The 16,277-nt window shown below is 41.3% G+C and overlaps 1 protein-coding gene across 2 annotated transcripts in view; it reads right to left on the bottom strand.

Annotated features, from left to right (window-relative positions):
• Positions 1-15,864, bottom strand: part of PARP8 (poly(ADP-ribose) polymerase family member 8) — a 170,408-nt gene extending 154,544 nt beyond the window's left edge. Inside the window, exons 1-2 of one of the 2 annotated variants that reach the window (XM_034774630.1) lie at positions 14,925-15,864; positions 13,940-13,994 (exon numbers count right to left, since the gene is read on the bottom strand). In XM_034774630.1, coding sequence (XP_034630521.1) covers positions 13,940-13,994; positions 14,925-15,015 — 146 coding nt within the window. In that variant the 5' untranslated portion in view covers positions 15,016-15,864. The remainder of the gene's footprint in view (positions 1-13,939; positions 13,995-14,924) is intronic. The other variant, XM_034774631.1, reaches the window with a different exon arrangement.
• Positions 15,865-16,277: the final 413 nt, after the last annotated feature.

Raw genomic sequence — 16,277 nt, 5'->3', positions numbered from 1 at the left:
ATTCCTTATACCTGAACTCACTTAATCCTATGTATATTTTGTTAATAAATTTGTTTCATTTTTACTATACACCAACTCAGTGCTGTGTTTACATAGAAGGGTGTATTAACTCCCAGTTAAGTTAATAAGCTGTGATTTGTTTTATGTCTTTACAAGAACAAACGAACCGTATTATTTCTCTGAACTGTCCATGAGAGGAAATTCTGGATGGGGAGTGTGTTTGGGTCACCCTGCAAGTAGTAACCAAGGCTGCTTGAAGCCAGAATGGGGCTGTAGGGTTGTAGACAGGCTGCTGGGTCAGTGCTGCTGAACCAGGGCTGGCTAGCACACAGACACTCAGGGTGTGGCCTCCATGTTGGCAGGCTGGTTGAGTAGGGCCTAGGTTGGAAGCTACAAGACCAAAGCATTGTGAGGCACCCAAGGTTACAGGGCAGGTTGTGACACAACCCCTCACTGGTCTGGTCTGCACTCCAGACTGACATTTACACAGACCAACACGTTTGTAGTTCTGGATGGGCAAGTGGCATGGCCAGCTCAGCCAGGAAATACACTGACTCAGTACAGCCCCCTCAGCAGTCTCTGCTGATGAAATCCCAGTCAGAGCCTAAAACTGCCCCTATATAGCAAACCCTAAGGAAGGTGGAGGTTGGAGGGAGATAACGCTTCCTTTGGAAGAAAACCCTCCCTGGGGCCAGAATGACTCACAGAGTGTAATTTACATCTCTGTGACAGCTGCAGTGAATCTAGCCCCAACTTGTGACCTAAAGTGCCAACATAAATAAATGTGCTAATTTCACTTTGTCATGTAATTCCTAGTTCCTTTTACATTTACATTTTGTAGAATACTGAAATATTAATTATGACACAAGAGTTATTCTGTTACGTGTTATTAAGATATGGAAAGCATCTGTAGTTACCTGTGGCTTTTATTTAAATTTCTTTAGTAAGCTATAGCAAATTATGGGCCAGATCCTCATCTATTGTAAATTGCTGTAGCTTCATTGACTTCCATAAAATATGTTGATTTATGCCAGCTATAATGTATAATTATATAGAAATATTATAGACAATTAGTTTGGCTGAGATAAGCTACAACCACAGTGGGCGTACGATACACATGGACAGACTAGTAGTGAACTGCTCGTGATTTTAGTAACAATTTGCTCAGAATTGATGGTAAAAGATTCTAGAAAGTGAACATTTTAAACTCTGTTGTGAACACCTGGTACTATACTGTGGAAACTGCCATACCAGACAAGCCCAATAATATTTCTAACAGTGGCCTTACTTGATGCTTCAGCTGAAGATTTGAACAACCCACAGTGCCGTTGGCCGATTATGCAATACAGGGGGGCTGGGTCAAAACTAATTCAGGGGGGCTGGGTCAAAACTCCTAATTGACCCCCGCTGATGATCAGCTTATGCCCTATGGCAGAAGGATTAATAGCTTTTGTAATTTTTATCCTGACTAATGTAACTGTGACTCCTATGCTCTTCCTATCCAGAAAATGCCTAATCCTTATTAGCTCAGTATGATGCTGAGGCTTTCCACTCATCCATTTCTGCCTTGAAGCCAGATGGTGCTAGCTGCCAAAAGTATTTATGCTCAATATATGTGTGTTTGTTGTCCTTGACAAAGACCAGGTTTTGGCTGAATTGTTGGATCAATGTATGTTTTCTCATGCCTGAATAAACGGTAATTCCTTACACAGTGGTATTTTTTACAATATCTATATATTGAAGTTTAATACATGGACACAATATGGTGTCCAATTATCCAAAACAAGAAGGATAATATAAAGCAAACAAGAGACTAACTGGTAGTTTAATAGAAGATTTAGACTTAGGTACACCAAAACCTACTGAGGTTTGTTTTGTTATGTGTAGGTTTTATTTGTTTGTTTTTTATATGTTGGGGTTTTTTGTGGTTAACAGGGAAATACAAATATCCACAATATAGCACAATGTGTAGAGTAGAGCAATTTGTCAATGAGAACAATGAAGACAGAAAACAAATATAAGCAAAGAACAATGGAATGGCAAAATTATGGGGTAATAAGGTCCTATTTGGTCAATAATAATTTACAAAATCATTAAGATAAAGAGCCAAATTGTGGTCTCATTTAAATCTACACAACCTTACTGAGGTTAATAAGGTTGCACAGGTGTAAATGAGAGCAGAGTTTGGCCCACAGACCCCATCACTATTTAACTCTGGAAAGTGCACCTTTAGAAAGCCAACGTAATATACCAAATAGTGTACTACTCTTGTGTTATTCAAACATTTGCAAAACTATGAGATGTGTGGAAGTAGGTCTGCAAAAGAGTAGAATAAGTCCCTTTGGCTAGCTGATTCTTTTGACTCCCTAATTTGCACACCACATACTGAGCTCATTTGAAACTCTTATTGGCAGCAGTAACCTCTGAAGTAATTTCCTTCTTCAGAATATTCCTCCTATTGTTCTACAGACTTGCCCAATCTCTCTCTTCTCCCCATTTAACTCACATATTGGACCTACAAAAGGTCCTCTTTGGACGTGTAAACCTAATTGCAAAATTCCACCATCCTGAAAGACAAATGAGCCTCCTAAGTATAAAATGCTATAGCATGGTTTAAATATAGAACCTCATTAAATCTCTATAAAATCTTATTCGTTTAAATAACTAGTAAATTCTGGAGGACTTGTCCTGGAGAGAATGACCCTTCCCTTGTAGACTGCAGGCTCCACAGGTAATCAATTATCTCAATATTTGTGTTTCATGGGCTTGTTATACCTCAGAGAGCTCTTTACGGGTCTAAAATAACGTGAGATGTGTAGAGTCCTGAAAATCTGTGGATATCCACTTTATATCTGCCAAACGCTGCAGATGCGGATATCCGTGGATCATGTTTGCGGATCGCGGATGAACGCGGATCCAAATTTTATATCCACACATGGCTAGAGATGTGATCTTTTATGGTATTTCCACACTCTGGACTAACACACTCTGAGATGACCACAGCTCACATTATTGCCAGTTAAGTCAATATAAACCCTTTTATGCATGTTCACAGATTGTTCTATATTAAAAAATGGTCATTTTTATTCTCAATTAATGATTTCACCTATAAAATGCTTTGATGCTGTTTTGGTTAATACTGAATGCTGATTCAATATGAGTGACAGATGAAGGATTGTTCATATGGCCTAACAAATTATGTTTTAAGAATGGCTTCAGTGACAATCTGGTACCCAGATACTAAGGCTTAAAAAGATACAAAAAGAAAAGTACAGCTTTGACAATTCGCATTCTACCTTTACCCTCTGCATTGGCAGATACTTGATAAGAATGCATGAAAGAAAGCTTTCATTCTTAAACTGCAGGTTACCCACCATTTAAGAAAGTACTCCAAAATGAGCATGTCTTCAAAGATAGCAGTAATAAAATAGAACGCTGTACTTCATAGCTCCCCTAGTGTGAAAAATCAACTGCATGTTGATTCACTGAAACAGTCCGGTCCAAATGAAACTCTCATTTATCCTGCTGTAAACCCAGGGTAGATCTACTTACAATGGCGTTACTTCAGATTTATGTTAGTGTAACTGAGATCAGGAGTTTGCCCTCGGTAAGTGTTTTTATGACAAAAGAATCATTCTAGACTTTTAAATACACCCTCCATAAACTCCAGCTCCTAATTTGACACAAAAGCATTCCCAATTAATTTCATATCTTCACTGAGCATGGATAGTTGAGAGACCTGATCCAAGATGAATTTATCAACATTGAAGATGGTGGGAAAAGAAAGAGGGAGCATGAACAAGAGCAAAAGAAAGAAAGAAAACATTCTATCGTTTGCAGAAAAGTCCATGACCTGGAATGCCATCTCTATCCTTTAGGCTATCTTTCCTACTTGAAAGCAAATGTTGTCCGCCATAAATGCCATATTACGTGGAAAAAAACAGTTAGTGCAAAATTGTAATTTTCTAGAAATTCCTATCTGTGAACAGAAAATGAAATCGCCATTTGTAACAACATTTAAGAAACCAAGATTTCAAGATTGCATCCTAGACCATATTTGATCAAATGCTTTTGAATGCTTAGACTGTTATACTGATGGAGTGGAACTTATTTCTTTAATTATCTACCACTTGAGGGTCTTCTTTCTGCAATGTTACATTTCATTACATATAAGGCATGCCTGTGGTTTACTTCTGATCAATGCTTCTACTATTCAGGGTGAAAGCCGGAAGGTTTGCTTCTTTTTTTCTTTTTCAGTTCTTTAATCAAGGAAATTCCGAGAAAGCACAATGGAAGTCTGCCTCAAAAATTGTCTAAGGTCTGGTCTATACTACCCGCCTGAATCGGCGGGTAGAAATCAACCTCTCGGGGATCGGCGCTCTAACTCCACCAGCGGAGGTGGTAGTAAGCGCTGCCGACAAAAAGCCGCAGAAGTCAATTTTGCCGCCGTCCTCACAACGGGGTAAGTCGGCTGTGATACGTCGAATTCAGCTACGCTATTCACGTAGCTGAATTTGCGTATCTTAAATCGACTCCCCTCTGTAGTGTAGATGTACCCTAAGAGACTTAGAATTTGGCCCTGAATAGTGACAGCCCAATTGCTACTTTAAGCCACAACCCACCACAGGGGATCATGCAGGAACTGTCTTCAGGGGTCTTGTGGGAGGGTGGGCACTCCACAAACATTTAGCAATTTGCCATGCCCTTTCTTACTGCTATCTGGCGGGGATGAGGGCAAGGCCATGGATCACTCCCTCTGGAACATATAGCACCGAAAGCAGGACTATTGTTATGTAGTCCATGTGCTAAGGGAGTATAGTGCCTAATGCAAAGCCCAATAAAGTTAATGTAAGTCTTTCCACTGAGAATCCAACTCATAAAGATGATTGTGCCCAGCTCCTAAACAAGGGTGCAATGGGGGGAGGAGGGATACTCTTCTTCCCCACCTTTGTTCTCATGCATAAAGGCTGGGCACAATCTGACTCTTAATTGTTTGACAGCACTGGGGGCTCTACAGATGGGGCCCTACCAAATTTATGGCCATGAAAAATGCATCACGGACCATGAAATCTGGTCTCCCCCCATGAAATCTGGTCTTTTGTGTGCTTTAACCGTATACTATACAGATTTAATGGCAGAGACAAGACTTTCTCAAACTGGGGGTCCTGACCCAAAAGAGAGTTGCAGGGAGGTCACGAGGTTATTTTAGGGAGTTGCGGTCTTGCCACCTTTGCTTTTGTGCTGACTTCAGAGCTGGGCGGCAGGAGAGCGATGGTTGTTGGCCAAGCACCCAGCTCTGAAGTCAGCGCCCCGCCAGCAGCAGCGCAGAAGTAAGGGTGGCAATACCTTACCATGTCACCCTTACTTCTGCGCTGCTGCCTTCAGAGCTGGACAGCCAGAGAGGGTAAATGTATATATATACACACACACACACACACACACACATATACATATACACCTACTGACAGATATCTAGAAGTCTTTATTTGTGAACACTGAAAACCACTGCACATTAGTATGGTCTAAGGGGAAACATCAGCTATGGTATTGCTCACTTTACAGACAAAAGTGATCTAAATAAATTTTGTCACAGTGAACTTGGCTTTTAAATTTGTTTGTCTTATCATATTAACTCTTTAACAATGATGGCCCAGAGGTCTATTTTTAGGCACCTGATGTGTTAAAATATGATAAAAGCACAGAAAGAAGTTGCTGAAAATATTTTTGAACATATATTTAATCACTTTTCCAAGCAGCATGCTCAGATAGAATGTTCTAACCTTGGTGCCTAAATGTATGCACCCAAGTCCATATTTAGGCACCTAAATAAATGGTCTGATTTTCAAACGTGCTGAACAACCACACACTAACATTGACTTTAGTGGCAATTATGGATGTTTATCACCTCTGAAAATCAGATCACATATTTAGAAATACAAGTTTATGTGCCTAAAATTAGGCACCCAGATCTGAATATTTTGGTCTGAGCACCCTGCTAGAGGCACACAGCACTTTGCAGTATCAAAACATCCACTGACCTCCATAGGACAAGGATTGGGACCATAATCCTTCTAAAACAGATTATATTTTACAGTAAGTAGTAGTGATGATGATCCAATTTATTTCCAACATTAATGAGTTTCTAACAGCAAGGAAAGAAAGGCATCAAAAAGAAATAAGAACCTTCTAGAAAGACAAACTGAGTATCAGAAAGGAAATGTGAGTAACATTAACTGAGTAAAGCTGAATTCTTACTTTCCCTGATCCCTTAACATTTGTATTTAATTTTCTACAATTTCCTTTTAGGATGAATCACTTACATAAACAGTAATTTATCTACTGAAATTCTAAAAGCACCTACCAATGAGGTATTATGGAGAAGTGCTTAACTAACAGCTGCATGCATTAAAAGAATGCCCCAAATATACAATCATTAATAGTAATTAGTAATAAATACAGATGAATAGCGCTGTCGGGTATTATTAGCAGGAGACAAACACTCTCTGCTTTAAAGAGAGATTTTAAAGCTGAAATAAACTCTAGTTCAGGGATCAGCAACCTTTGGCACATGGCCCACCAGGGTAAACCCGCTGGCGGGCTGGGCCAGTTTGTTTACCTCCCGCCTTTGCAGGTTCAGCCGATTGCAGCTCCCACTGACCGCAGTTCGCTGCTCCAGGCCAAAGGGGGCTGCGGGAAGTGGCGGCCAGCACATCCCTTAAAACAAAGTGGGGATATACAACTTACTGGATATTTTGGAATAAAAAGTGGGCACATGAGCACAAAGCTGTGCATCTGTAGCATGTATTGGTTTTGTGGAAACAAGTATATACTTGAAGTATTGCACGTAGAACGCACAGGACAATGGGAAGAATCACCAGCCAGAAGAATGTTCTCACCAACAGTAGTTTCACTCCCTGGCCTCAGGCCATTCTTTTATGGATTCATAAACAGAGGACGCCCAACAAAAACAAGCCACTCAGAAGAGTGGGTTCCAATTTTTCAGCTTCTAAGCTAGCTGGGAGGGGAAATTACACCACTCCATCTAGGCCAGGGGTCTCAAACATGCGACCTGCGGGCCGCATGTGGTCCGCAGAGTTATTTCCTGAAGCCCGCCATAGGAGCCGACTCCACCAGCAGCCAAGCTCCCCTCCCCCCTGCAACCCCTCCTCCTCCCTCGAGCGCACCACGTCCCCGCTCCTCTACCTACCTCCCAGCGCTTCCTGGTGCCAAACAGTTGTTTGGCGATGCTTAGGACTTTCCAGGAGGGAGAGGGAGGAGTGGGGATGCAGCACACTCAGGGGAGGAGGCGGAGAAGAGGCTGGGCCGGGGCTGGGATTTGGGGAAGGGGTTGGAATAGGGGCAGGGAGCGGGCGGAGTTGGGGCAGGGACTTTGGGGAAGGGGTTGGAAAGGGGGCGGGGAATGGGTGGGAAGAGGCGAGCCAGGGGCGGGGGCTCATGGACTAGATGAGCAGTCTCAGGTACGAAGTTCAGCATGTCTGATTCTTTGCTGTGAGTAGTTGGGAAGAATGTTTGTTAAAAGTGGCAATGTATTTTGTATGAATAGTTACTTTAAAAAGTTCCTGCCATTACAGTAACATTGATAGACTGTTAGTGTAGATCATCATCAGTGTTACTGACCACATAAGGAATAGTTACAGGTGTTCATATTTTATTAAAACCCCTCTTCGTATTACAGTTTTTAAAAAGTTAATACATTGACTTTTAATAGCATACTATATTATTCTTCATTTTTTTCATTTTTGACTATACTTTTGTATCGTTGTATGAAAAGGTTTCAGTGATGCGGTTCTCGGGCCAATGTAGTAGTCCTCATGTGGCCCTCGTACTGATTTGAGTTTGAGATCCCTGATCTAGGCAGTCACTGCCTCTGCCATTTCCCCTTTACTTTTATATCCCCACCCTCAACTACATATGTGACAAGTAGGGGTTTGAGCTGTAACCCCTCATGAGCAGAGGCTTGAGGAGACCTTCAGCAGTATTGTACAATACTGTTTTATAGCTCTCCTCACTGATAACGCTACTTAAAAAAAAGAGGAGAATTGCCATGCTAGCACTGGTGACCAAAATCTCTGTTGCAATGCATTGGCTAAAATCATGCCAAAGTAAATTCTAGAGCTGGTCAGAGAAACTTGAATGGAACCATATTCTATCAAAATTGAATCACCATGAAATCAGGTAGATTTTTCTAGAATTTCATTTAAGAAGAAAATCAGGAAGCAAGTTCCAACAATATAGAAATGTCTCATTTTGACATTTTCGGAATGAAACATTTCAATTTTTCATTTTTTGTTTTGGATTTTTTTTATTTTGTGTATTATATATTATAATACAAAAGTCAAAATAAAAACAAATTTTGATCAACCAAAAACAAACAAAACAAAATTTCCCTTCCTGAAGAATTTAGAAATGCTTGGTTTTCACTACGATTCGGAATGAAGCCAAACTTCAAAATCCTAAAATCCTTCATGAAACAGAATTTTCATCCTCTGTACAGCTCTAATAAATTAATTTAAGAAGCCATGTAGATAGACCTAAAAAACCTGTCAGTATCCCATTAAAGCAAAAAAAATATTAATCACATCCACTTATCCTCAGGTTGCTGAATGAGAAGTTTTGTGGCTAACACCCTGCACTGACACTTCAGTCAGCTAGGGTCTGTATCTGACTTCCTGTGTAATCTTGTGGAAGTCACTTACCCTTTATATGCCACAATGGGGATGAAGATATTTCTATGCCTCACTGAGGTGGGAATTACATCTCTAACCTGATATAACGCTGTCCTCAGGAGCCAAAAAATCTTACTGCATTATAGGTGAAACCACGTTATATCGAACTTGCTTTGATCCGCTGGAGCGCGCAGCCTCACCCACCCCGGAGTGCTGCTTTACCACGTTATATCCAAATTTGTGTTATATCGGGTCGCGTTATATCGGGGGAGAGGTGTAATTCAATTGTTTAAGTGAGGTGCTTTGATATCACAGTAACAAGCACCATGGAAAAACCTGTAATTATATAAAAATCAGGAACAAAACTTAAAAAAAAAAAAAAGACAATAAATGTTTACATTTTACCATAACTTTAAGGAAGAATACAGAGGAAAATTCTCCTCAGAGCTGAGCCATCTTCTTAGATCAATTCCATACAGAAATTCAGCTTTCCCTGCATGGAACTGCCATTGTTATCATCATTCTGCTCATGTAGGAAGGACAGAACATCAGAGTCAAGAGCTGCCAGGCAGACTGGAAGGGAGAATTTTGCCGACAAAATTAATCTATGTGTTTAGTTCCCATAGGCCTTGTCTTGTTTCTTTAAAAAATGCCTCCGTAAAAGATCTGTTCTTCTCATGCACAGTCTTCATTGTCACAGTCCCTCACTGCCAATGGGAGTTATGCACATATATGAGTGAAAAGCACTTGACCTGATCATCTTGTTTATCAGAAGAAAATGTAGTATATTCTCTCAGGACAACCAGGCATTCTTTTCATGCAAACTAAGTCAAATTATATCTATAACCTGAAAACAACATCAGGGCATTCATTATGTAGCTTCATTACAAAGGTGACAGATCAGCACTTCTGTTCAGTCTGCTGAGTTTTGGAAGAACCAGTGTGCCACAAAAGGAGTTAGTAGGACAGCAGAAATAAGAAGGGATTCTAAAAACCAAGATTCTCAATGTGTTATCATTTTAACATCCTCGTTAGTTCTTGCAGTACAAAGTATAAAGAATCCAGACGTTTCTGATATCCTGCCAGCAGCAGTTAAATAAGGGTAAATCTTGCACAGTCACAGCACCTGAAGGAGCACGTCACTTTGTGAGAAATATCTCCTAATTTTCCTATCGCTTTCTAAAAATGAAATTAAAAATGATTAAATTGTCATACAATGTGCTTCATATTTAGTGACCACATTATACAACAAAGATAGGTTTCACTAATAAATTCCTAATTACAGGATTTCAAAACCGGCAAGCACCCCAGGACTGTCAAAAATACCAATAATTTAGAAATGTGATGTGAACACAGTTCATTTTAGAAAAATGAAGTGTTGCCCAAGCAGAGGCCAAAATGATTGATCGTGCTTCACAGGGAAAGGATTATTTATGATAATCCATGCAACAGAAATATGTTTGTTCTTAAAGAAATGTCTTCCCCCCCCGTAACTTTTCAAGAAAATTCATTCAAATGCTGGCCGGTCCACTGTAGCCATATTTATGCCCAGCCTAAAACTAGTCTCATATTGTGTAAATCAGTGGCTCTCAACCTTTCCAGACTACTGTATCCCTTTCGGGAGTCTAATTTGTCTTGTGTACCCCCAAGTTTCACCTCACTTAACTACTTGCTTACAAAATCAGACATAAAAATACAAGTGTCACAGCACACTATTACTGAAAAATTGCTTACTTTCTCATTTACCATATAATTATAAAATAAATCAATTTGAACATAAATATTGTGCTTACATTTCAGTGTATATTATATAGAGCAATATAAATAAGTCATTGTCTGTATGAAATTTTAGTTTGTACTGACTTTGCTAGAGCTTTTTATGTAGCCTGTTGCAAAACTAGTCAAATATCTAAATGAGTTGATGTACCCCCTTGGAAACCTCTGCGTACCCACAGGGGTTCATATACCCCTGATTGAGAACCAATGGGGTAAATAATATAGCAGCTCAATATAGTTTATAGGGATACAAGCTGGAATTGCTCTGTATGTAGAATGATAGCAAGATCATGCCCATAGGGCCTGATTCTGTACCTACACACAAGTAGGAATTAAAAATAACTCAGCTGAAATCAGTGTAAAAGCAATGTAAGTGATATCAGGACCAGGACCTGAGATGGGTAGTGTGCAGCCTGGATCTTTCCAGCAGCACACTGAGAACTACAGTGGTAATATGTGATGGGATAGTGCAAGTCTAAGGAGAAAGGGTACAATGCAGTTAAATTGGGAGAATCTCTCCCTAAGTAGAAAATACTCACAAATATGAACCTTAGAACAGTTTAAAAAAAAAAAAAAAACACGGGCCAGAACTTCAGCTAGGAATGAAGCAATGTACATTGACTTTCGTGAAATTACACTGATTTATAGCAGCTGAGAATCTGGCTCTGAGTCAAAAGTTAAAACCACTAGTAAGTAGACTTAATATACCTAATGACACAAACGATATGCAGAAGAAATCCCTAGGTCTGTTTAACCTGCTGACTTTATAGGCCAGTCTTTCCATAAGGGTGAGCACTCCTAGAAAAAGGTCATCAATCAGTTAAACAAAAAATACTCTACGTAGCATCAGATATAAAATATATTTTCTTGTTTCATGTATTTTGCTCTTGCACTGTAAGTAAAAGCAAAATTATACTATGCACTAGCTTTGAGTTTCCAGGACTCCCTGAAAACATAGATAAGGGAAGTAAAGCACTAAAGGATAGAATTGCAAAATGTGGCTACAGACAGCATCTTGTAATCTTCCTTACCAACTGATCCATCACTTAGCCATTAAAATTTATTTCTCAGTAAAAAGGCCTAGAGTACATCCCTTGTCCCATTTCTTGAGAGCATGCAGTGGTGCCAGCACAGAAGATATAAAATCAGACAACTGCAAGTGTCTGAGGTGATAATATCAGGAGTATCACCTGATACTTTTTCTACTATGTACCATGAACTAATAAAGGTTTTGTCATTTAGGGGTAATGTGAACAGGGCTTGGGTTGGTGGCCAACCTCAGAGAGGGGAATGCCCAATACCCAGTTTTAACTTGGAGGGGATACACTCCCAAGTAGGGAACACATAGAAGGCCACTATTACAACCCTCTATAGAGTCTGCATTAGTGGCTGCACAGCTGATTTGAGTCCTGGCTTTGGGTTACATGTGTAAGTATTACATCCTCTGCAGCCATGCATAGTTCCCCTGCATGAAGCTCATTTACTCAACTTTGGCATGGGAAATCAGAATTTGGCCCTTAATGCTTTGCACTTTATAAAAAAAAAGAAAGCAAACAGAAAACTCAGCTGCCAATGCACCTCTGTGTGCTATGGATATTCTGAAAGATTGGGGGGAAAAAACAGGAAAGATGAAAAGTCAGTATGAATCCCTTATTTTAAGCTATTGATTATTTTTAAGTGTCCTTTAAATGTCAGAAGAAATGTAAACTTTGAACATGCACTATGGAAACCTATTTGTATCATCTTCTCAAGGTATAACATGAGATTTTAAATTCAATTTGAATTTTCCAGATACTGAAACTGGTTCTCGGTGGCCAGGCCAGGCCAGTCAGACTCCACGTGTGATAGATCTGCCTACGTGTTGTAAATTCCGGATTTGGGCAGTCATGATTTGAGCAGTCAGATTTGGGCACCTCTGATTAGTAAAAGTGAAAGCATTTTGCCACCCCCTTTAGTAGGCGCATGTGGAGGCCATTAATGTGACAAAAGTAGTTTTTGAACAAACTATAAATCCATTTATCAGTTATGGTTCTGATCCTACAAACTGACCTGTGCAGGTGGACCCATGACCCATGCTGCACAGAACCCCACTGGTGTCAACAGCATCCTGTACAGGTATAGGCATCCACCTGCAAAGATCATCTTTCAGGATAGAGGCCTATAACTCCTAATGATCCATTCCCTTTTAAACTAAGGTGGCCTGAAAAAAGTAAGCACCAAAGATACTGAACCCTTGAAGCTACCTAAATCAAGAGACTTCTCTTTAAACCTGATAGGCTATATTTAGTCTTGGATTAGCCTAGATTAAGATTATAGTTTTATCAGTAAATGTCAATTCCACCATACACACACAAACCCATGAAAAATATTTACATAGTTGATAACTGAAATGTATATATAGGCAAAGTAAAAAAAATTCTGCTTGAGAATTTATTAGCGTTTGATTTAAGAATATTTACTTTTTATATTTTGACATGTGATATTGCAATTTGAATCTCAATATCTACTGCCATTAAATAATTACTGTCTTACACTCCTCCCATAATTTCCTACAACTGTGAAAATTTAAAATCAATACAAATGGGAAAATGCTTAAAAATAAATATTGATTATATTGTATCAAAATTATAAAAAATAAATTCTACTAAACCTAGCTATACTTTATTATTTTGTTTAATGTGAACACAAACACGATATCAATTCACAAACTAAACAAACAGCTGGAAAAAAATCCATTCACCAGCAGGACATTTTAAAAAAAAACTTGAGTTCCTTTGAAAACAGACAGTTATGCAGAATCCAGGCTAATGATATAGCAAAAGTAATGAAATGCAACTGAAGAAATTATATAAATTGCAACCCCCTATGCAAATAATAAAAATTAGTATCCACTTACATATACACCCCAATTTGTGAATAAACTAAAATGTGCTTACAAGCACATAGATTCATATTTGGTTGTTTAACTGATTGTAATCTGCAACACAAACTTTATTGACATTTTCATTTAATTCCTCTATAATGTTCATTTGTTCTATTGCAAAATGATCTGCATCTATTAGGACCAAATTCTGGTCTCCCTGTGGTACTCTGGTGTAACAGAGTAAAATTTGGCCTATTCTTCTTTATTAGTTCTTATTGAATGCAAGATGTTTACAAAATCTGACTATGTTTTTTTGTTTTTCTATACCATTTGCACCAGGCAATACTTTTACTTATCTGTGTACACTGAATATCAAGACAAATAAGTTACACAGAGGAAAACTCTGATGAATAAGTCTCTGATGAATGGGATCACCTCATAGATCACCTGCTCACACCCAACACTCTCTCTCTAGTTATTTATGTCCCACTGAATGTTAATCATTTGCTTTCATTGCAAAAGAAAAAGAAATTACTATCCCAAAAAATTAAGAATAAAGGAGACACTAGCCAGCGAATGGGAAATGAAGTTACTCATTATTACAGAGAAGTACCTTTTGGAGCCTCCAATATAGGTGAAGGTGAAGGTGGAGTCTGAGTACCTGAAATCTAAAATACAAAGAGTTGCATTATTATAAATGACCATTTCTAGTTCTTGGGTTTTGTCTAAAATAGCTGATGTCTCACTCGCCCTCATTCTGCTACTGGTAGGGGGGTTAACATGCATCAGAGCACCATGCAGCAGGAAACCCCCCTCCCCTTTGCAACAAGTGCCCTGGTGCTATGGCAACGGCAGGAATTTCCATTGTCAGTGAAGGCAACAGGCAGCAACAAGCCAGGCAGCTCAGGCAAATCATTAAATACTGTAAATAGTAATCACCATAAAGCAACAAGCAAACACCAAGGCTTTGCACGAAAAGGACTCATTTATGACCTGCTAATATTCCAGCTCTGGATAAATACATTTAAGGAACTAGATGATCAAAATAAAATCTAATTTTCTCTAAGGCAAGAGCTAAGCAGCCCCAAATGGCAACGACCTAACCTGAGCAGCTACAAACCGGGCTGTATTCCACCACCACCGCCAACTGCGCAAACCAACTCGGCTCCAAACCGAAAGTCTTGCTGATCGCATTAAAAACGACCGGGGGCTGAGGGGCTCCCTCTGATCTGAGGACTGGCGTGGTGGCAGATGCTAAGAACAGATACATTGCTCTCTCTGTGTGTATTGCATTCCTCCCTGTGTATAAATATATTCCACTTCTGTATCTGGTTTCTCATACAGTACCTGTTCTGCCTTCTCTTGCCAGTGTGTTTGTGTGTGTTGGGAGAAGGGGGAGGGAAGAAGACTTATTTCACACACATACACACGAAGACTTAAGGGCAACGATCGCCACTGTAACTGTTGCAAAATGACAGCAGAAATGGGACAAGTGAACCCCAACCAAACATGTCGTGCTGGGGAAACGTTTGAAGCAGGCAGAGAGGGAGGGGAAGAGAGTGGCAGCTGGTAACCTGGAGCCCAGGCGGAAAACTCACCTGCAAACAGGCAGTCCTTCTCCGCCTTGCACTTTTGGATCACAACGTCAATATCCTTCTGAATCCTCTCTTGTCTTGAACACATCCCCATGAAATAAATCCCAAGGGGAGGAAAAAGCAGCCTTTATCCCCACCCCACCCCCCTCTCTTCCAGTTTCAATATTCAGTTATAAGATGGAACCTCTGGCTTGATTGCAGAAGTATTTCCACCCCCAAAGTGATCCACTCGGGTGAAGGAGGAGGAGAAGGAGGAGGAGGAAGCCGATGTTGCATGCCCAGATGTGACCGCCCAGATGTTGCTGCTGCTGCTGTTTGATTGCAATTTCCTCTTTTGCTGACAATAGAGCCAGCTGATGAGGATGCTGGTGGTGGCGGGGGTGACACAGAACCCCCCGCGCACACAGCCCCTGCAAAAACCGCTCACATTCCTGCCCGTCCACCCCTGGCCGTGCTGGGCTGTCTGAGCCGGAGAGAAGAGAGCGACAACAATAACAATCACCAGCGGTGGCAGGAGCAGCTCGGCGAGCGGCAGAGACTGGAGGCGCACACACAGTCACTCCCCGAGAGGCCGAGACTGCTGCTGCAGCTACGCCAAGCCGCAGACCCTCCCCTCGCCGCCGCCGCTGCTGCTCTCAGCCCCAGACAGACACTCCGCCTGCCACACGTCCTTTGCTCCGCTGCTGCCGGCCTGCTACTGTTATCCGGGGGTGTAAAAGCAGCCGGCGCCGCCCAGGGCAAAGGCACCCAGCGGAGGCGGAGCGGAGCGGAGGCAGCTACCCAGAGCAGTCCAAGGCTGGCAGTCAAACAGCATGTGCAATAGCGGCGGCCGCCGCCACCAGGACTCTCCCTCTGGCGCAGAGGTTACTGGCGCCACACAGCGCTCGATGCAAATGTCCCGCGATCCAGGTCGGGCCGGTCGTGCGCTGGTCTAACGGCCGACAGTACCCCGGGGCACGAGGCGCGAAACCGCCACCTAGAGCTACACGGACAGCACGAAGCCAGATAGTACGGGGGCGGGAGAGAGACAATACTTATAAAGCAATTTCTCAGGTGGGAAATAAAAAAAAAACCAAAAGACCAGGAACCGGAAGGGGGCAGCAGAGCTTCAAAGCCCCAGACGGGGGCAGTTCGGCCAGCAGGGCCCCTCACAGTCATGGCAGCTGGGGGTGCACCCAGCCCCTGGAGCAAATAGACTCCTCTCCCCCACCACCCACCCCAGCAGGAGCTTGGGATGGGAGCTGGCCAAGGTGGGGGGATTAAAGTCCAGCCAGGGCCCTGCCTTCTCCCAAGACCAGCAGCGAGGACCTTCTTGCAGATCCACCAAGCTGGGGCAAGAGGCCAGGGACACTGGGG

Source organism: Trachemys scripta, chromosome 6 (genome assembly GCF_013100865.1).
Source record: "Trachemys scripta elegans isolate TJP31775 chromosome 6, CAS_Tse_1.0, whole genome shotgun sequence".
NCBI lineage: Eukaryota > Metazoa > Chordata > Testudines > Emydidae > Trachemys > Trachemys scripta.
Note: the sequence above shows the minus strand (reverse complement) of the source record. Positions and strands in the feature narration are given on the sequence as shown.